The sequence below is a fragment of the Onychostruthus taczanowskii genome, unplaced genomic scaffold, assembly GCF_017590055.1.
Source record: "Onychostruthus taczanowskii isolate IOZ18803 unplaced genomic scaffold, ASM1759005v1 scaffold34, whole genome shotgun sequence".
NCBI lineage: Eukaryota > Metazoa > Chordata > Aves > Passeriformes > Passeridae > Onychostruthus > Onychostruthus taczanowskii.
Genome location: NW_024500794.1, coordinates 658,258 through 678,337, shown reverse-complemented (window position 1 = coordinate 678,337; position 20,080 = coordinate 658,258). Strand labels below are relative to the sequence as shown.

Genomic DNA, 20,080 nt, shown 5'->3' with positions numbered 1-20,080 from the left:
AAAGAAATTACCTGTTTCATCAGTCTTTCATGCCTACAGGCTGCAGAAGACAACAGCACTGAATGCTAGAAAAAGAACAACACCTCTTTCTATTTCACAGAAGGAAAGATGCTCAAGCTTGAGAAGACTTTCCAAGCATGTGGGATCTGCCCACCTCTATTCACCACTTGCAAGCAAAGGGAAAGCCCCAGTCGAGAAGGTAAGGCACGCACAGGACTCTGGACATGGCCATCAACTGTGCTCAAATGCCATTTGCAGCAGAAGAAGAAGAAACAGAAGTTAAAACCAGGGAAAGGATGAAATTCTGCTGTTTGTAGGGTCCACTGTTTGACCCCCATGTGACAGCAAACAGCCCAGTAATTTTGTAACTACCTCAACAGTAACATTGAAGCAAGGTTCAACCCCTGACTAAACACCATCCTGGAATCCTCAGGGGCCCCTAGACACAGAATTTACCTGCCTGTGTCCAGCGTGGCACACAGCTCACACCGATGCCATTTGCACACTTGCCAAACCCTCCCCCTCCACGTTCAGCTCCGAGGTTCTCAGGAACCAGCAGAGCCGCGTCCTCCTGCCCCGCGCCCGAAGTGTGGCATGCAATTCCATTTACTCACCGTGTGTTCCATCGAGTTCAACAGCAACTGAGCCACCTGACTGGCCGTGGACTACTGTAAGAGACACCCTCTGTGCTCAGAGCAAACTAAATAAAGCAATTCAATGTCTTACTGCAACCCTCTGTGTGCAAACACCCCAAGAAGGGATGCTGGGGATTTAGGAGTCTTCTCATGGTATCAGTTTTTCATACTCGGGTTTGTAAAGGACTATTTGCTTGGCCTTATATCCAAACTGAAATTAATTCTATGTTGGGCTGATTTTTTGGAGTTGTGGATTTTGGGGTTTTTTAGCATAGTTTCCTCATAACTAATTTAAAAAAAAAAAATCTGCGTATCACATCCATTTCACAGGTCATTTATCACAGCATCTGCTTAAGTGAAGAAGCTTTCCACAACAGCTGAGCAACCATCTGGGTAGATAAAGGAAGACAATTATTAATTCTCATTACATTCTAGTTTATGCAGAAATAAAAAACTACATTTCAAGACTATTGATCCAAGTCCATACACACTTATAGAAGTTTCTTTGTACAACTGACTTAAAAGGAGAATTTGTCCTTGCAGTTGATCCAAGCCCAGGAGAGAACAAATATTTCAGACACCTATACTAGAGGTCAATAATAAAGTACCAACTTTGAAATCAAAACTTACTGTTCTCAACATCTCATTAATTGACCATCATCTCCTGTTGAAATTTCATCAGTGCCAATTCAGCCCAGAGTGATGAGCAGTATTTGATTTACACTTTGATGATAAACAATTATAAGAATTTAACAAGTGAAGAACAAACACATTTTCTGCTTTCAGAGTTGCAGAAAAAGAATGAGAAATCTTCAAGAATGAGTGCTCCAACTCAAAGTTCTGCATAAAGCAGTTGCAGTACCTTGAGAAAAAAAGAGGGGGGAAAATGAAGTTTGAACATTAGGATTTACATCCTCAAAGACTTAAAATATATTTCTACCTCATTCTCAAAAAAAGGTGAGATGAAATGACCATGGTGCCTAAAAAGAAAAGGCCTCCAAGCAGTTTGAGTCTTTACTGCCTGAACAACTATAAAACAGATGCTGCTGCACAGATCTTTGCCAGCTCGCAGTAACACAGGTACATTCCTTCATTTATTTCCCACTTCCTATATATTCAAAGTTTTAGGGATGTGAAAGTATATCCAGTAATTTCATTGCTGTTGCTGAATTCCAAAATGTTTGCAAGACAGAGCCTGTATTTTTAAGGCTCTGTTTAAATTCAGTAGTTCTTAAGATCATATCAGCTGGCAACCACACAGACCCTGTCACTTGACTGTCAGCCTGAGATAAATACAAAATAAAAAGTAAAATATACAGGTGTAGTTGCAGCAATTCAGCTTTCCTCCTACTCATCTGCCTTTAAATGCTGTGTTACTGCAGCGGTGCTGCATTCAAGCTTTGTAAACACAACACCATGGCCAGGATCAGCAAGATCAGGTATGCACACCTGTTTCCTCAGCTCAAACACAATTCACCTTTAGAACTACTCTTAAATATTCAGAGGGAGGGACAAAAAAGAGACCCTGGACAGTCTCATTCCCAAATGAGACATGCCTTCAGCTCCAACCCAAAGTGGTTTTAATCGAGACCACATCCCCTATATAAAGGAAAACTCCAGAACATGGAAACGCACACCAAAGGGCAGTAAGCAACAGATGCTGCCTCTCAGCATTGCAGCACCAATGGCAAACCTGTACCCACACACAGCTCTGAGCTGCTCGTGTTGAGAAGTTCAGAACAAGGCTGGTAACTTCTTACTTTCAGAGATGCTGAACCTACTACACTGGCTGATCAGTCTGCAATTTTTATTTCTTTTCAGACTTCAGCAGATTATTTCCACAAAAAGACCATGTTCACTGATATTTTAGCAGATAGCAGCTCAGGGAGAGCCTTCTCCTCCCTGTTCAGGATAGGTTTTACTCTTTCTTCCCCTCTGGGATGACTGAAGCTGTGGAAGTTCAAGAAAGATGCCAGTTTTGCATTCCGATTGAAAATTGTTTTAATACTATAAAACTCATTTTTTCACATATTTTGTACAAAAGTTGAGTTGTTTTCTCTTAATTACAGGAGAATCATTTCAAGCTTGAGAATTCAGCTAAGTAGGTCCAAAACAAAACAAGACTGGGTTCTACTGGTTCTGGAGGGTCCCAATTCAGCTCACCCAAGGTCTCTTTCCAGTTTGGCTCTCACAGTTATGGACCACCTTGATGGAAAATACCCCACATCATCATTGACTCTTCGGAGGCTTGTAGTGAATTCGGCACCGCTCATTAAATACCTGAAACACCAAAACAGAAGAGCAAAAGTGAATCAACCCCATCCAGGAAATGAGCAGAACTTCACAGACAGTTCAGGCAACTACCTCAACTACCTGGGCACCCATCTCAAGCTGCCCAAGCTCTGAGATATCAATAAATGACACTTACCAAGACATCCATCTCCATTCACCTTCACTCCTGGCTTTAGTAAATCCAAAGTATGCAGCCTGATGTTGAGAAACTGCACAGCACTAAGTGTTCTCCCTCAGAAAATGCAGACTCTTAATCCTGGCAGGCTGTTACCATCAAAAATGCTGATGCCTTTTTGTTTTTAAAAGAGAGGGAAATAATCATGGGAAGGCTCCTGAATGGTTGTGTTCTGTTAGGTTCACTCTGGCTTTCAAATTTGGGTGCTGTATTCCTGTCTTTCCTGAGCAGGCACATTTTACATTGGCATGACAGCCAAGAAGAGAGGCAAGGGCTCCTGAAAGTCACGTGCACACTTCCAGTGCTCTGCCTGCCTGTGCCAATGCTGCCAGCACTCCCTGCAAAGGGCAGAGCACTCCTGCCTCACTCACCTCTGGCACCTTCTCTGGGTAAAATTTAGCCTCCAGAACTGGATACTGAGGATCGTGTATATTTAGCTTGAACTGCCGCCAGCCTGCCCTAAGGAGGGCCAAAAAACGTGACTGTTTAAAGTAAGGCAGCTTGAATCCAAAGCAAAACACACAGGCTCCCACCAAGGCTGCAAGTGCTCTTCACAAGCCATTTAGTTATTTATCCATTTTTATCCCAACTTGTCCAGCACGAGTCATGAAAGCGACACAAGCGCCACCTGACACCAAGCTGAGCTCTGGCAGGTGTTGGTTGTCCCACCAGCATTCCCACAAGACCATATTTTGCCAAGCTGTCCAGGGGTTTGGCAGATCCAAGTGCCTGTGATCATCAGGATATGAAGTTTCATGAACTCTCCCACTGGCTTTATGTGCAAAGTGAGTGATCTTGTAATTTTGGGGAAGTTATCCAACACTTTATATAAATACGTGGTTTCAAGCTCTATCTTCCTAGAATCTTCTACAGCAGATCTTATTCACAGTTCAGAACCTATGGCAACTTCAGCAAAAGTGAAGCCTGGAGCACACATTCATTACAGCATTGCTTCTCAACAATTTTGGAGCAATTTTCAACTACCTTTCAAATTTAATTTATTTAAAGAAGTAGACATGTATTGCAAACTGCTTCATACTGCAGAAAACAAAAGCTGTGATATAGTTTCTTTCACACACAGAAATGTGCAGCCATTATGTTACCACATGGAATGGACACCTCTGGAAGAGTTCAGATGAGGTAAAGGTTTGAGATCAGTGATAGGAGGAAACTGTAGAAATTAAGAGCAACAGCATCAAGTCCAATGCAGAAACATTTTACTACTAAACAAATTGAACAGTTTTTCATCCATTGTCTGTTAATGACATTTTAATGGCAATTATGTCTAAAAGGGTGCTGGAAATACTCTCTAAAGCACTGCAAGTGTCTCTAGCATCAAACAACACACCAGCTTGCTTGCTATCATGCTAACTTTCAAAGTATCTTCAACAGTAACTCCACAACCTGTGGCAGCAAAATCAATACCACAGTTTTACTAACACTGCCTCCTGCTTTTAGGATCACTGGCTCACAGATCTCAGTGTGTTACTCAGGCCACTTAAATCCACTGGTCTACCTGTGAAGTGCTATTCTCATTTTTTCAGACATTTTTCAGGAAAAGCAATGGCTGAAAAACCTTAAAATTCATGTTACTAGGCAAAAGTTTGATTTTGCTGGCTTTTACATATTTGTATAAACCGTTCCAACAATAAACTCCAATCTGGAGGTGCTGGACAGAGACTAATGCACGTGTCTTGTTTGAAAGTCAATTCCTTGTTTGGTATCATCCAAATTTCACATGCATTCCTGTAAAGTAGCATCCTTCTGTATGCCACTATTGCTACAGTCAGCCTGTGTTTAAAAATCTGTTTCCTAATCAGATTTTTCCAATTAGCTTTCAGTTGTTTAGGATTAATGGAAATACACAAGTGTGCTTCCCAACCAGAAGTCTGCAACAGTAAAACACCCCAGCCTGCACACCAATAATCACTTCCATGTAACAAATTGCGTTCAGTGTGCAACCACGACTGGCTCTAATTGACGTTTTAACAGGCAGCTAAAGGAAACATTTATGTGTATATTCAGAGCACAGTACAGCAGGGCTGGAGATAAAACCCAGAAATATTTATCTCTTCAAGCCCTACTCTGAACACTGGCTGAGGAATACACTAGCAGGCTAAAGCACCCCTACACCATACATACCTCACTTTTTATCAACTCTCCATCTTCAGGAAAAATTAGACAGTTCTGTCACCAGTAAAATCTTAATGCAACTACAAGAAACCTCTGGGATCATGACTAAATTTGGTGCTTCAGAATGAAGATTGGGGTAGGGGCTGTTCCCTATAGCAGAGTCACCACAAGATATTTGCCCCCGGTGACCTGCATCATGTTGTTGTAAAGGCTGTGGCACTGTTTAGTCAGATCTGAGTGGTTTTAAAATTAAACTGAAGTGCATGCTTACCTTTTTTGGGACAGTACAGAGGTGTGCTGATGGCAAAGATATGCAGAAAACCGTGTAAATGCTCATTTCATCAGCCTGCACTGAGATAACTGATGAACACCCAAGACATAAAGCTGCATTGGTTTTACACTGGTGCAATCTAGGGGACTAAAATCATGAAGTAGTGATTAAAAAGGAAGGTGCAGCTAGTACTGGCTATTTGCAAAAATCCTTTTTGCATTTACAGAGGGAAAGAGGTTCTCTACAGTACTGAAAGCTCTGAAAAGCTACATCAAACCAGAAAAGGATGCCAGATGTGAAATGCTGCAGTGACACAATACAGCCACCTCAGAATTTCAGCTCAGTGTTAAAATCACCAGATAGACTTCAGGGCCATCAATCCAGAGGGTGATCTGCACCCTCTGCTGACACAGGAGAGCAATGGCAAGGCTGCCCTTTGCACCAGGGAGTGTCTGTTCAGGCCTGAAGAAACTCCATCAGGAAAAGGTTCAACTTCCACAGCCTCACCCTCCCCTGGGCTCTGCTCAGAGTTGTGATCAGCACCAGATACAGGCAAATGTGAAAGACCCATCTCTCTGACATTGCCAGAGGCCCTGAAAAGCTTCTCAGAAGTCACCACAGAAAAGCCTACCAAAGTGCTCAGCCACTGGCAAGGAGGAGAAAGAGACACAGGGAATGTCCTTCCTCCATGCTAAATCAGATGCTTTTCTTCCCCTGGCAGTGCAACTGAAAAGTTTTGATCTCTGCATCCAGAACTGGGAAAATGACTGACTTGAAGCATTTCCCCCAGCAGTGCCCTTATCTATTTCTAGTTAACCTGCTTCACAAGGCACCAGTCCCACACCTCCAGTGCAGGACTGTCTGTTGGGACAGAACATCACCACTACTAAATGACTGAGTACCTTCCAGCTTCTGTCGTTTACCACTTCTTCAACATTGAGCTCCGACTGCATCAATTTCAACTGCAGAAAATAACAGATAAAAAGGTTATTGTCAAACAGGTCTCCCTGCAGCCTTCAGTATTTATTACAAGTGTAACTTTCCAGCTCCCAACCCCAGCAGCAGGTGCACACCTCCTGTGATGGTGCAAACCAAAGGGCACGATGTGTAATCACCCTGGGAGCCTGGCCCTTCCAGTCAGCCAGTGCTCAGGGCACACACACTTCTGCAAGGGCACAGACTCACAAAGCAAGCCTGGCAGTAGATCCTGATCACTCATGCTCTATTCCTAAATAATGCCCACCAAGATTTGCAAGCAATTAACTGATTAAAATTAATGGCTTCACAGGCACAAATAACTGCACCTAATGCAAGCCTGAGCACAGGGAATGCCAGGGCTGGGGTTAGCTCTGCAGCCTTGAGTTGCCACTCTTGCATTATTAGAGTCATTTATGAAGCTGGCAGCAAAGCTAGGAATCCAGCTAGGATTCTGGATTTAAAACTAGGGTTACAAACAGACCCTCTCTGCTTCATTTCCACCTACTCAGTGCACTGACCAAAAAGGGTCTGCAGTCTGATCACGTGTTGCTCGTGCTGTCTGAAGCAGTTAATATTTTATGTCATCACTGCAGGACAAACCAGCTCTACACAGATGCAAAAGCTCTGGCAAGAACCACCACCAATACACAGCTCTTGAGCACTCACTTCACCTGTGAGAAGGGTAAGAATCTCTTTGTTTCACAGCTGCTGGAAACCACAAGGGGCAGGTGTGACATGTTTGGGTAATTTGGTCCTGAGGCAGTAGTAGGAGATTTAAGAACCATCTGCCATTTTTGTCCAAATTTAGGATATATTCTTGTTGGAGTCTTTAACACAACAGACAAAGAGTCAGAGTTCATCTATTTTGAATACATGGTTCCAATTAGAGGCCTGGTGAACAGGTGCAAGCCAAGACAACAATCCAATTTAAAACCTTCCAAGTAGGATATCCAGGAACACAGAGCTGCTACAGCTGTTGTATGCACTTTCCCGAACTCAACAGGACTTCAATCTGTCTGAAATAACAATCCAGAGTGACTGGATCACCAGGATAAGTCTCTATAAAATAAACTCAGAGGATCTTTAGTAGTTCAAAGAAACTACTACTCCAAGTTTTCTCATTCAGTGACTCAAAAGTAATAATTTTGCACGAAGTCCTCCAAGTTGTACAAGTAGCAGGATCAGAGAAACACACATAACAAGGGAAAAGAGATCTATACTGCAAGCAAGTGAATAATATTTGAAATTCCCACTCTTAAAACTAGGATGTGTTCTGTCAAGTTAGCTTTTCTGACTTGTAGAAAAAAGACAACTCTCTGTGTTTTGGGGAGCCAAAACAAAAAAAAAGCAGGGTGATCACACCTCATAAGGTCCAAGTACAAATCTGAGGTGATCTCATAAAAAAATTCTGAAATGTTTCTAAGTCACGGAATGCTTTCAACATTTGAAGCCATCTCCAATCATTAAACACTTTCATTGTGATCTTCCCAGTGTTTTCAGTAAGAGATTTCAGTCTCAGTAACTAAATGATTTAAAGAACTGGCTCTGCTAACAAAATTTGTAGAAAATACTGTGCTACCACTCCAGTTTTCCAAATTAATATCCATGCTTGTTAGCAGTTCAATAACTGAGGCTTTAAGAATAAAACTGCTCATCTGCTACATGCTGCTCTCAGTTACAAAAGGGGCCCTGGAAGTGAGGTGAGAACTTCAATGGGGTTCCTTTCTCCACTTCTGATACTCAATCCCCTCTAGTAAAGTACTTCCCACCCAAATGCCAGAAGGCTGAGAGAGCATTTGCACATTAGAATTCTGTATGCAAACCCAGAATTCTCTCTCTCACACCATCACAAGGTACTCCAAATATTAATCCAAGAAACACCAAACACAAAAAGGTTGTGTAAATGGAATTCAAGATTGCCTGGGAGCATCTTGTAGCGAACAGGAAAAGTTAAGCTTTGTCTCAGTGGTATCAGTCAGTGAAGGTTAAATCCACCATGGGAAAGAATGTGTGTTTTGCTACAGCATTTGTGTAGAAGAATCTCAGGAAATGCTCCAGTTGCAGGATAAAAGCAGCTCTCTGCCTTTTGAGGCCTTGGGAAAATAATTCCCACAAGACCCAACAAGATCCAATGAGAACCTTGGAAAAGACTGCTTGACTGAGGATCCACTTCAGGTTCTCTCCATCACACTGGTCTTTCCATTTGGGAAAGATACCCATTTCTTCCTCTACAAGTGATCTCTCAAAGGCTCCACCACTCACCTTTGTCTGCTCTTTCCTGAGTTGCTTTAATAATGCTGCATCTTCATGGGCCTTTTCCCTCTCCTCTTTGAGGGTTTTCACTACAGCAGAAGTCTGAGAGATGCAGTTTTTGATGATTCTTTCTCTATTGGTGTGAGCATCCATCAACTAAGTGGGGAGAAAAATAAAGTCTCAGTGACTCATCAGAGAATAAAAACCTCCTAGTTGTAAGTTTAAAGAGACACTTTCTAAAGTCATGGTATTGCTGTGCCTACAGAAATCCCTTCATAACCTACATGTGGGAAACAAAACTGCTTTGAGCAGCAGCTACTCTCAACTTAGACTATCCTGTCATTCTTGCTCTTACCAAGTTGACCAAAAGTCAAAGGTAAACATGAGGAGTCTTGCAGAGCAGCAGGAAAAGCATGCATCCTTTTTAAAAGGTCCTCATAGGATCAGTACTGCAGACCACAGAACTTCCCTGCATGGTTTTAAACTGAAGCAGTGTGTGGAGATGTTGAGCAGGACAGTCAGGAATACACACAGCAGGAAGTGTTTTCCTCAGACACTGAGGATGCTTTACTGGCCACTGCACATGACAAAGCAGCGGGAAGGGAGCTGAAGTGGAAGGTGAGCACACTCACAGACTCGTACAGCTCTTTACACGTCTGGCCAGGATCAACTTTCCCCACAAAGGAAGCTGTTGGAATCGTAGTGTTTAATTCATGAACAATTCTATCGTCGATTGTCCTCATCACCCTGAGCAGCTCCTGTATTAAAAAAGAGAGAGATACTTGGTTATATCTCTCAGAAAAGCCGATTACAAAAAATTTGCATAGCCAAGCATTTTAATAGACACTAAATAGGATTCCTTACAAAGAGTTAAAAGCACACCAAAGGAGCAATCCCACATGCAGGAATATGTGCTGCAAACCACGGAGCTTCCTTGGCAGCAAAGGCCAGAGCAGGGGTGAGCAACTGATGCCCCCTGAAGTCCCCTGGCCCTGCAGGCAGCTGAAGAGCCTGTGCCCAAGTCCCCGTCCCCACTTCCACACAGGAAACTGGGCACAGCCTGCAGCAGAACGGCAAACTTTGAATAAACGCCCCCACCATTCTGGGGGCCTGAAGCTGAGCTGGGAGAGGTTTCGGTTGGGTGGCAGGAAAAAGTTTTTCATGCAGAGAGTGGCTGAACACTGGAACAGGCTCCTCAGGGCAGTGGTCACAGCACCATCCCGACAGAGTTCAAGAAGTGTTTGGAGAACACCCTCAGGCACCTGGTGTGACCCCTGGGGTGTCCTGTGCAGGGCAGGAGCTGGACTCGGTGATTCCTGAGGCTCCCTAGCTACTCAGGATATTCTGGGATCCCGTGTTCGAGACACAGGCCGGTTCCCACGGCCCCGCCGGCCTGGGCCCCGCCGCACCGCCGAACACGGGTGGCACCGTGCCACGCTCCCTCAGAGCCGCGGAGGCGCCCGCGGAGCTCCCGCCGCCCGCGTGGCTCCCGCGCCGCGAGCGCTCCGTCCCGGGAAAGGGACCTGCGGGGAAGGGGAGGTGTCCGGCCCGGCTCCTGCCGGAGGGAAGCGGGAAGGGGAGGGGGGAAGGCCGGACCCTGCTCCCTTCCCGCCGCATCCCGCCGGCCGCGAGGAGCGGGGTGACCTCGCGCACGGGGCGCGCGCTCCCGCGGGGCCGTTCGCCGGCCCGGCCCGGCTTGTCCCCGCCCGCCCCGCGCGGGTTACCTGGAACTCGGCGAAGTCCTCGCAGCTCGCGGCTCGGCTGGGCGCCGCCATCCTGGATCGGCCGAGGGAGCCGCGGCGCCCAATCCGGCGGGGAGCCGGGATGACGCGCGGGGCGGAGCGGGGCGGGACCCGCCGGAGCGCGGCCCCCGGCGCCGCGGCCCCCAGTCGGGCATCACTACCGGCAGCGGCCTCGCGGCCCCTTCGCCTCCTTCAGCCGCTGCGGGAGCTCCGGCCGCCCCCACCGGAGGCGGTGTCGGCCCCGAGCGTCCCGCGGCGCGGCTCCCTCCAATCGCGGGCACGGGGCGGGGCCCAGCGGTGACATTGAGCGGCGCCCAGCCGGGCCGGGGCAGCGCCATGTGGGGCCGCGCCGGTGAGTGAGGCAGGCAGGGAGGGAGGCAGGGAGTGACCGAGCCCCGCGGCCGAGCCGGGGCTGCCGCCGCTTCGCCTCCTCCCCGGGACGCCGAGCGGCCGGGCCCGGAGCGCGGAGCGGGGCGATCCCGGCCGGCGCTGCGGCGGGAGCGGAGCCGGGCGTGAGGGGCCCTGTGTGATGGACTGGCGTCCAAAACACTGACAGGAGCGGGGCTGTGCCTCGGCTCCTCTAGAGAACGTGAAAAGGGGCCCGTTTGGCTGGGGGTGTCGCCTGTAAATGTAAAGTGCCGTTCTTTCAGAGCGGGAGTGTATTATTCCTCGAAAGTAAAGGGCCTTAGGAGAGACACCTTCCGACAGTATAACAAAGTAAAGAAAGAACTCATTTTCTAGTTTTTAAAGTGCCCTTTTTTGCTTTTCTGAGTTAATTTGGTTGTTTGGGTTTTTTTTCCCCCGAACTTTTTCATTGTGTTAATTAATGCATTAGAAGCACCTTCTGTGAAGTGTGTGTTGGTATTTAAGGTGCCCTGGCCTTTTCTAATGTGCTACAAAGTAGTTATCTCTCGGTGTTAAATATTCTGCCTTTTTGTCCTTACTCTGTCAATGCTTTTGGGGCGTGGTAGAATGCAGTCCTTGAAACAGCACCATCCAAAGTGTACATGAAGCATATGTATAGATTAGTTCCTGGAAATTGTAATGTGTTTTAGAAATTGCTGGCAGGACATTGTCTTGCATTTTTTTTTCCTAAATGAATTTAATTGCATTCACATTTTTCTACATAGGATTACTGAGCAAGCTCAAGGCATACCTTATAAATAAGCTTTAATTTCTTTGGTAGGCTGTTACAACTAAATCTGGTACTTCTTGAGTTCATTTGTATGTATTTATTTTCTTTCTTTTTTTCCTCTTGTGTTAAAAAAAACCCCCGAAATGCTTCAATTGAAAAGCTGGTTCCCACATTCTACTGCTCTGAGTTAAATTTGGCCTCTTTGCTTCCTCTGCTTTCTGTTCCAGATAGGGCTGTTAAACTGCTGGCAAGAAATATTCCCTCAGTTCTGAGGATGACCGAGGGAGTGGACCCGAAGATAAGCAGAAGGCTGTGCACTAAACCCCAGCAAGACCATCAGACAAAGAGTAAGAGTCTTTGATAAAGTCATGGAATGTTTCATTCCATGGAATACTCGCATATCTGTGCTGCAAACATCTCTGCAGAAATTTGGCTGACACAGGTGGTCATATCCCTGATTTTGTGAGAGTTCTGGTCTCTAGACTGAAAAATGGAGCATTAAATTTGGTGAAGTCTTGTTTTCCAACAAAAAGCCAGAGGTCAATGTTTCCACTTGTGACGGTCACACAGCATTCACTTTGTAGCAGATCACCAGAACCTTATCTAGTGCACACTCCTACACTGAGGCTCCTCAGCTCTGCTCTGGAACTGCCTGTTCCATCCCAGTGTAAACTGTTCATGTTTAGGAATGTTGTGTGAGCTAAAAGACTTTTGCAGTTTTTCGGAGTGCAGCCAGCTCCAGCCGTTCCAAAAACTGAACGTGCCCTGCAGGGAAGAGTCTGAATTGTTCACGTTTAAGGGTGGAGCTGGTCAGGGAAAGCTCAGGCCATGAAACATTTTTTCACTATACATGGGACAGTTTCTGTGCTCCCTGTATCACAGGTTCCTTATGGCCCACCATGCAGGAGAAAAGGAGCAGCACATGTGAAGCATTTGGCATGACTCTGTTAAAAACATGGATCAGCGGTACTGGGTAGGAAAAAGGTCTCCTTAAAAGTGCGCTGTCTCCAGCAGGGACTAGTAAAGGAAGTCCCTTGTGTTTTTGTGAAGTGAGAATGGTGACCTACAGCAAGAACCTAAGGAAGAGAACAGGAAGAGGGTTCCTCTATACCGCTGAGGTGGCGTCTTGGTGTTTAATAGGCCTCACTGGATTTTTTTTTCCAAACAAATTTGCCCAGTTTCCGGAAGCTGGATGTATTTTTAGCATCCACATTCCCTAAGAATTTCTTCTCTAAGGAGAAATTCCTCAGCTACAGTCTTGTGTTTGTTTTTTAACCCGATGTGCACTTTTTTATAATCTGATTTTACTGTATTCAGTACCCCTTCCAAACCAAGACCTCATTATAACCCACACTCCCAGTGTCTCTTACAATGCTCTGCTGGGCTGAAGAGAGCTTCAGTCGCTGCTTTTCCAGGCCAAAGGGTCTCAGTCTGTGACAGTTTCTTACATGGTGACCATTCCATACCTGTGCCTGTTCTGTTTCAGCTCCTCTGAGTATTTCCCATGCTTTTCCAAAAGCTGGAGTCACAGTTTCACACCGAGGCACAGTAATGCTGTTGTGTTGGTCTGAGTTCCTGATCATTGACAGTTAGGCTGTTTTCCTCTCTCATTTGCCAAAACCACTGTGGAACCCCAAGGCCTAGGTAATGATTTATAAGTGAGGGCAGAGTCTGTCACGTGTCTGTGAACTGGAATTGCTTCCTGTTTATGGACAAGGGAGTTCCCAGGCCAATTCACTGACTCTGAGGTCTGAAGTCCCGTGGTATTCTGGGCTCAGCTCTCTTCTTTATGTTTTTTAATAACCTGGTGTTGTCAGCAAACAGTATCCACCCCACTTCCTAGATAATTCATGAATCCATGAGGGAGAACATGGCCATACAGGATACTGCCTATTGTTTATAAGGAAAAAGCTGTCTATCTTTGCACTTTGTTTCTTAGATTTTAATGGTATGTTATATATGAAAAGCTTCCCCTGTTACATTATGGATATTTTGTTAATGGAGTTTGAAAGACTGACCTGCAAATTATGTGCCCAATCTTTGCCTATGGTTATCTGTTTATTTATACCTTCAGATAAAATCTTACACTGCCTGAAAAAGTTAACATTCTGTGACGTTATATTGACTTTTATTGTGCAGCATGTTGACTTTTCTATAGCTGTTCCATTTGATTTTTTTTTTTTAAACCTTATTTAAATGAAATAGAAAAACAGTTAGGAACCTTAGATGCTGGAGCAGCTTCTGCAGATACCGAGGTTTTGAGAAGAATTTGCCTTTCCTTACATGGCTTCAGTTTAATCCATGTTCACAAGTGTGTTAATCTGTGATACAGTTTTCATTCTCTAACCACCTCTAGCAATCATATTTAGAGTTCTGCATTGTCCATCCTAACTGGTTTTGTTACAGCTCTGACCATCCACCCTCTCTGACTTGTTTTGGTGGTGTTTTGTTTTGTCTTTGTGTGTTTTGTTGGGGTTTTTTAGGTGGATCTCGTTCGGGAGTGCCTGGATACAGGCCTACACCCTGGGAGAGAAGGTTTTTGCTGTGGGCAGGCCATTACAAAAAGCCAGAGGATATTCCAGAGACTGTCTCGTAAGTGTCGCTTTTGAAACTGTAAAAGAGATTTTGTTTATGCAGAAACAAGTTACTTGCATGGAACTCCAGAGTAACTTTTTAGAAAAGGAATGGGTTTGCACAGCTGAAAAACCTTAACCCTGCAGTGTTTGGCATATCATCCTTGTAGATGAAATGACCTCAGCAATTCTCTTGTGCTAAAATAATGTATCACTCTTGATTTTTTTTTCCTTTTTTTGCAAAGGGTTGACCAGCATTTATCAGTTGTTTCATTAGAAAACCATGGCAGATCAGTTCATTTTTACTCTTCTCTCACAATTAGAAAGCTTTTTTCAAACATTAGTGTGAGCTTTTTATAATGTTTTTCATTATATGTCAGTCTCTTGCAGTGGGAAACTTTCATATACCGCTGTAAAATAAGTGAAACTCTTAGAAGTATTTATTAATGAATACCTAAAGGGAATGGGCCAACTTCCTTTACTGTTGGAATTTAAACTAGCAAACAGTGTTAAGGCTCCCTAACTATAGTCAAAATTTCCCTGTTGCTGCTGAGTCCAAATGTCAAAAGCTTTGTCCCGTGTGAAAAGTAGAAAATAAAACTGGATCTTCTGGTTTGCACACCAAAAATAAAGCTCAAACTTATCAACAACAGACAACTGCTAGCTTAAAAAACATTCCTAGTGGTAGTATAGTTAGCTTTTAAAACATGCTCGCAATGCTTTTAAATACATGTATTTATTTAAATTAAAAATAAACAGTATATCTTGCACTACTTGAGTAAGAAAATGATGTAGCTGCCCTCTTACATATTTTCTGTTTGGATGCACCACGTGGGAATTGAAATTCCACCCCTGTATTTAAATGTATCAGAATGAATGAATTTTGTTAAAAGTGGAATCCTTCCATTTTGTATTGAATCATTTTTCTTAAAACTACATTTAAAATACATACAGGAGTAAATTATTAAAACTTACTATCACTTCATATATTTTTGCATACCAAACACTTGTTATGAGTGTTTTTAAGAAAACAGAGCTAGCAGAGTGATTGATTTCAGTAGTTTATTGAAAGGACAAACCAACTTCTGATAAAAGCTGACCATTTCTGCAAGTGCATAGGGAATTCTTTTTATTTAGACAAGTAATTCAGCCAAATCTGAGAAGACAAATGAGAACTATAAAAGCACAAAAACTTGTTTTCCTGTTCTGAGATTAATTAATTAATCTGAGATTAATTATGTGTTGTAAGGACTCGTGCTATAACTCAGTAATCTTGTAAAATGTGGTGAAGCAACCCATTTATTAAACAAACGTTAAACTTAGCCACTGAACTGATTTAAAATGCAAGTTGTGTTTAGATATCTACCTTTTGCTCTTGTAAATTCTTAACACATCTAAGATATTTCCAAAATTAACTAGCAAACTTTTTTAATCCTACTGCTGTGCATTTCAGCTTAATTGCAGCCTGCACTCAAGGCTTTCACGGCAGATTATTAGCAGAAGCAAATAACCTGGATGCTAAAATTAACCATTAGTTTCATTGTAGATGGATGTGTTTGTTCCCTATGATCAGAAATCTTGTACTCAAATCAATGCTCTGACAAAAACAAGAACAAAACTTCTCAGCTCTCAGGTCCTGTGTGATTTACCACGCTGAACTACCTGGATCCTGAAGTACCTTTTTGTTCCTACCAAATGTAAGGGTCAAAATGTAGTAACAGATTCCATATTCACTCATGTTTATGTACAGTGATAATTTCCCAGTTCCATTAAATACATTCTCCACATTACTTCTGGGATATAATTAACCAGTTTGATGCATTTATTCTTTTCATTACACAGTGTTGGTGCTTCTCCAGTGTTCTGGAATTTTGTCATGTGCCAAATGTAATCAGTGAGAGTATCAGCCTTCCTTGAGAAGGGAGTTATCTGCCCTAAGTTCTGCCAGGAGAGTTAAATATACAGGGCGTAGGTCTTTGGTTATTATGGAAAGCACTTCTAAAAAGCATTAATGCTTCAATGGCCCTTCCTGCATTGTTCTCTCTAACACAGACTTAAAACCTGCTGTAACCAAGATGTCATTTGGGTAGAATGATCTTCAGAGTTAACTCAAGAAAATATGATCTTTGTTTTTACTCTCTACACAGCTGGAAGGTGTCAATAACTACTACTCTTCTGGTGGAAGACTTCTGGTTTTTCAAAGATAACAGCAGAGTAGGCAACAGGTTTCGCAAAGGATGGTATAGCTACTGGTGTGGCTAGCTAAGCCTGCCAAAAATTTAAAAAAAAATTAAAATTAAAGAGTTCCTCTGTCCAGAGCTGATGTAGGGAAGCTTACAATCCTCCATGCCTCAGTTTCTCAGGGAAGCAGATCACTTTAGGACTATTTACTCCAGCAGGAGTGGAGACCACTGTCATTTACCAAGTCCTATTCAGAATTTCTGAATGTTGCGTTCAGCAGCCTGTGTGTCACTTATTGCACTTTCAAGTCCTGTAGCAGAGGAAGCACCTTGCTGGGAAATAAGACTGCATCATAAATGAAACCACTGTGAAGTTCAGGCAGAAGAAATTGCAAAGCTGTGCTAACACTTCCCTCTGCCCAATGAAGTCTCAACTGTTAAAACACCACATTTTGGGTTTCACCAGATTTCTGCTATTAAGAGAAAAGATGCATGTTTTACTATGTTAAATACATCACAATTATAATACAGATGAGTTCTCCCTGACTTTGTGGATATTGGAAGGTGGTAATGAGCACAGAGGGAGCTGACAGTAAGAAAAACACAGTATTGGTTAAACCATTCCTCTCTTTTTCCAGTTCTTTCCATAATGAACAAACAGACTTAAATCCTGCAGCTTTCCTCCTTTGCATTGCAGTCAAATGGTCTGCAAAGGCAGTATTTCATCAATAGAGTGAGCTAAGTTTAAAAAGTTGGGCTTGTTTCCAGCTTTGAGAGGAATGCCTCTGTTACCATGCATCTCCCAAGGTACTTAGAGATCAGCCTTTCCTTGTAAAACTTCTTTGTGCAAAGAGCCAAGTGCTGTTAGCATTCCACAGAACTACCAAGACAGCACACTAGGAGAAATTAAATAATTAGCCAAGCGAATTATTTGGGTCTCTGATAATGAGTGTGTTCTTTTATTCCTTCTTGAGGCTTGAGACAGTGAGAGCAGCAACAACCACGCTGCGTGTGAAGTTCAGCTATGTCATGATTGCCTTGACAATAGTGGGATGCATCGTCATGGTAATCAGAGGGAAGCAGGTAAGCACAGAATTTGGGCTGATGAGGGCAAATAAACCTTCATTTAAACTTCTTCGTTCCTCTGTGGATTTTTAGTACTGTCTTGCTTTGGGGTTTTTTTGTTTGTTTTGGGGTATTTTGTCATTTTATCACTGATCATAAATTTTAACAAGTCCTCCTGGTTCCCCAGAAGTGACCCTCATTGACTAATTCTCATCAGAAAAGGATGATGTCGCCATTAAGATGCTTCCTTTAAACAAAAACCCCTGAGGTTAAAGCGTCTGTGTGGAAGAAGAACCTTATTTGTTATGCTGCCTCTCTTCTGATGGCAATGTTCAGGTCTGGTTTCTATGGACTGCTGTGTTCTAGAGAAACCTTGAAAGTAGTGACAGTCTTAACCCCAGCACTGTGAGCTACTGAATCTCACCTGACATTTTGCATCAGAATTTGTCCATTACAATGAAAAGGATGCAGCCCTCTGAAACAGTGGAAAGATTTTTCCAGGCTTTAACAGCAGAGATCAAACACTGATGATTCCCAGAGCATTTTCCTCTGTATTGGAGAAGTATGAATGCAAGTACCAGGAAGAGAGGACAGCTACTTTGGAATCCTTGTTTTCAAAGCAGCTGGAATTATTTATGTTTCCTGAGATGAGCTCAGTTGGCCAGAGAATGGTGCCAGTAACGCCAAGGTTACAAGTTTTATTCCACAGTGGGCCATTCAGTGAAGAGCTGGAATTGATAATCCATGTAGGCCCTTCCATCTCAAAATATTCTGTGAGTCTGTGATTATGTTTAACTTTTGATTTGTTTCTCTGTCTCGTTAAAATCAGATCAGTATTAAATACTGACCAGAAGCACAGAATCTATCTGCTAGTGCCTTGAAAAAAAGGTTTCATTTATTCCCAGAGAAGTAATTACTTTCAGCCAAAATAATCTCTCAGTATTTTATTTTAACCCTCTTGGCTTCCTGGCATTAAAGCTGACAGAACTGTGCCTTGGTAAGGATAGGTCAGGTATTTTGTAAGATATTGATTCAAGTTTCAACTCTGTGGTCTTTCAGGTGATAACTGATGATCTCATTACATTGTAGGATATGAAAAGACATGAATCTCTTACAAAAATAAACTTGGAGAAGAAAGCCCAGTGGAGAGCGGAAGGTGCATCTGCTAAACCATAGAGGAGGAAATGAAGAGATCAAGGACTGGGGTAGAAAAGCAAAGTCCCTTTTAGCACTGACAGGAGGATATCATCACATCTTTCCTGTATGTTAGTTCTGTACACTCTTGTCCAAGAAAGAATGAATATGCTGTCTTGTAATCAATAAAACCAGAAATACCTATTTTCTTTTCCTTTATAACTGCCCCTTTCTTCCAAACTCTTTTCTTCACGGTTAGTGGGACAGGACACATGAGCACAGTGGATAAGTAATGTAATTGTTTCCCATGTGCTGTGCACCAGAGCATCTTTTAAAGTACTGCAGGACCTGTACCTGCATTCTTGGTACCAATCCCCTGCATGAAGTCTTAGGCTCTTACTTACCACTGACAGGAAGGTAGCTGTAACACAAAAGAAGGGTCCATTTGGTTTCCACTTGTACAAACAAAATACCTTCACTAGCCAGCATCCACTGTCACTGACTATTTCAGGTTTCCTCAGCAAGAATGGAACTGTTATTTTTTCTCTATTGGTACTGGCTACTTCAAATAATCCACACGTTCCTCTGTGCAAGACAGAACAATTATTAAGGGAGCCCTTGAGCCAAAAGTTATTGGCTGACCTGCATTAACATCAGCAAAATGATCCTAAGGTATCAGAAAGCCTAATTCCCTGGTCTAGGTCCCGTTAATCTGTTTGCATTTGTTAAGTGAGGGATAACTTCCTGTGAAGAACTGTCTGCCCTCAAGAAAATGAGGAAGGAGATGAAGAGTGAAGTAGCATTCCAGAGAACCATGGTGTTGCAGCTGATGCCTAACAGTGGTCCCAGCAGAGCTGGCAGTGAGATGAGAAAGCATCCAAGCTGAGGGAACAGAGATGACTGTTTTAAGGAATACTGAGCAACCTATTCAACCTGTACTGTCAGATTTATTTTAGAGGCACATGAATATGAGAAAGTCAATCAGGCATTCTTGCTCTCTGCTACTAAGCTCTTTCTTTATGAGTCTCACTTAGATTTATATGTATTTTGCTCTTTTAAATTGTTGTCTGTGGTTTCACCATACTAGGCCCACCTAGAGATCACCTGCCTCAAGGGTGCTATTTCTGGCATTGAGCCCAGTCACGCACTATTCTTGCTGAAGAGCCCACAGTAACCAAGGGAAGTATTTTCCTTCCTCCTTTCACTTCATCTGGAAGGAAATGTAGATTGGAAGTGTCAGGACTGCTCAAAATGTTACTGCCCAGCACTACCCTGCTGACTGGCCCTGGGGACTCCAAAACCAAAAGAGACATATCAGCTTCACAAAATTAGTTTGTGAACTTTCTCAGAGTGAGAGGGAGATTATTTTTGTTGTACCTCCAAAAATTAGCAGTATTGCTGAATAATTAAAAGCCCTACAAAAATGCAGGGTAAATCTTCAGTAGCTGCTGCAGTTCCATCTATGAATTGCATTTCTGAGCACCACAGTGAGATGTAACCTATCAGAAAAGCTG

At 43.3% G+C, this 20,080-nt stretch overlaps 2 protein-coding genes across 2 annotated transcripts; one reads left to right on the top strand and one right to left on the bottom strand.

Annotated features, from left to right (window-relative positions):
• Nucleotides 1-2,622: 2,622 nt before the first annotated feature.
• Nucleotides 2,623-10,590, bottom strand: MIX23 (mitochondrial matrix import factor 23). The gene is made up of 5 exons (XM_041410912.1): nucleotides 10,462-10,590; nucleotides 9,370-9,495; nucleotides 8,747-8,893; nucleotides 6,409-6,468; nucleotides 2,623-2,915 (listed from the first exon to the last, which is right to left on the bottom strand). The coding sequence occupies exons 1-5, from the start codon at nucleotides 10,510-10,512 to the stop codon at nucleotides 2,865-2,867; spliced, it is 435 nt and encodes a 144-aa protein (XP_041266846.1). The 5' UTR covers nucleotides 10,513-10,590; the 3' UTR covers nucleotides 2,623-2,864.
• Nucleotides 10,591-10,698: 108 nt separating this feature from the next.
• On the top strand, nucleotides 10,699-18,770 carry FAM162A (family with sequence similarity 162 member A). Its single transcript, XM_041410911.1, has 5 exons — nucleotides 10,699-10,831; nucleotides 11,842-11,961; nucleotides 14,098-14,206; nucleotides 17,342-17,450; nucleotides 18,522-18,770. The coding sequence occupies exons 1-5, from the start codon at nucleotides 10,816-10,818 to the stop codon at nucleotides 18,606-18,608; spliced, it is 441 nt and encodes a 146-aa protein (XP_041266845.1). The 5' UTR covers nucleotides 10,699-10,815; the 3' UTR covers nucleotides 18,609-18,770.
• The last annotated feature ends 1,310 nt before the right edge of the window (nucleotides 18,771-20,080 follow it).

Coding starts and splice junctions, on each gene's coding strand:
- MIX23 (XM_041410912.1), bottom strand. CDS start 10,512: ATGGCGGCGCCCAGCCGAGCCGCGAGCTGCGAGGACTTCGCCGAGTTC. Junction 8,894..9,369: donor GTAAAGAGCTGTACGAGTCT/GTGAGTGTGCTC, acceptor CTCCCCACTTAG/TTGATGGATGCTCACACCAA. Junction 2,916..6,408: donor TAAACGACAGAAGCTGGAAG/GTACTCAGTCAT, acceptor TTGGTGTTTCAG/GTATTTAATGAGCGGTGCCG.
- FAM162A (XM_041410911.1), top strand. Junction 14,207..17,341: donor GATATTCCAGAGACTGTCTC/GTAAGTGTCGCT, acceptor TTCCTTCTTGAG/GCTTGAGACAGTGAGAGCAG. Junction 17,451..18,521: donor TGGTAATCAGAGGGAAGCAG/GTAAGCACAGAA, acceptor ATTACATTGTAG/GATATGAAAAGACATGAATC.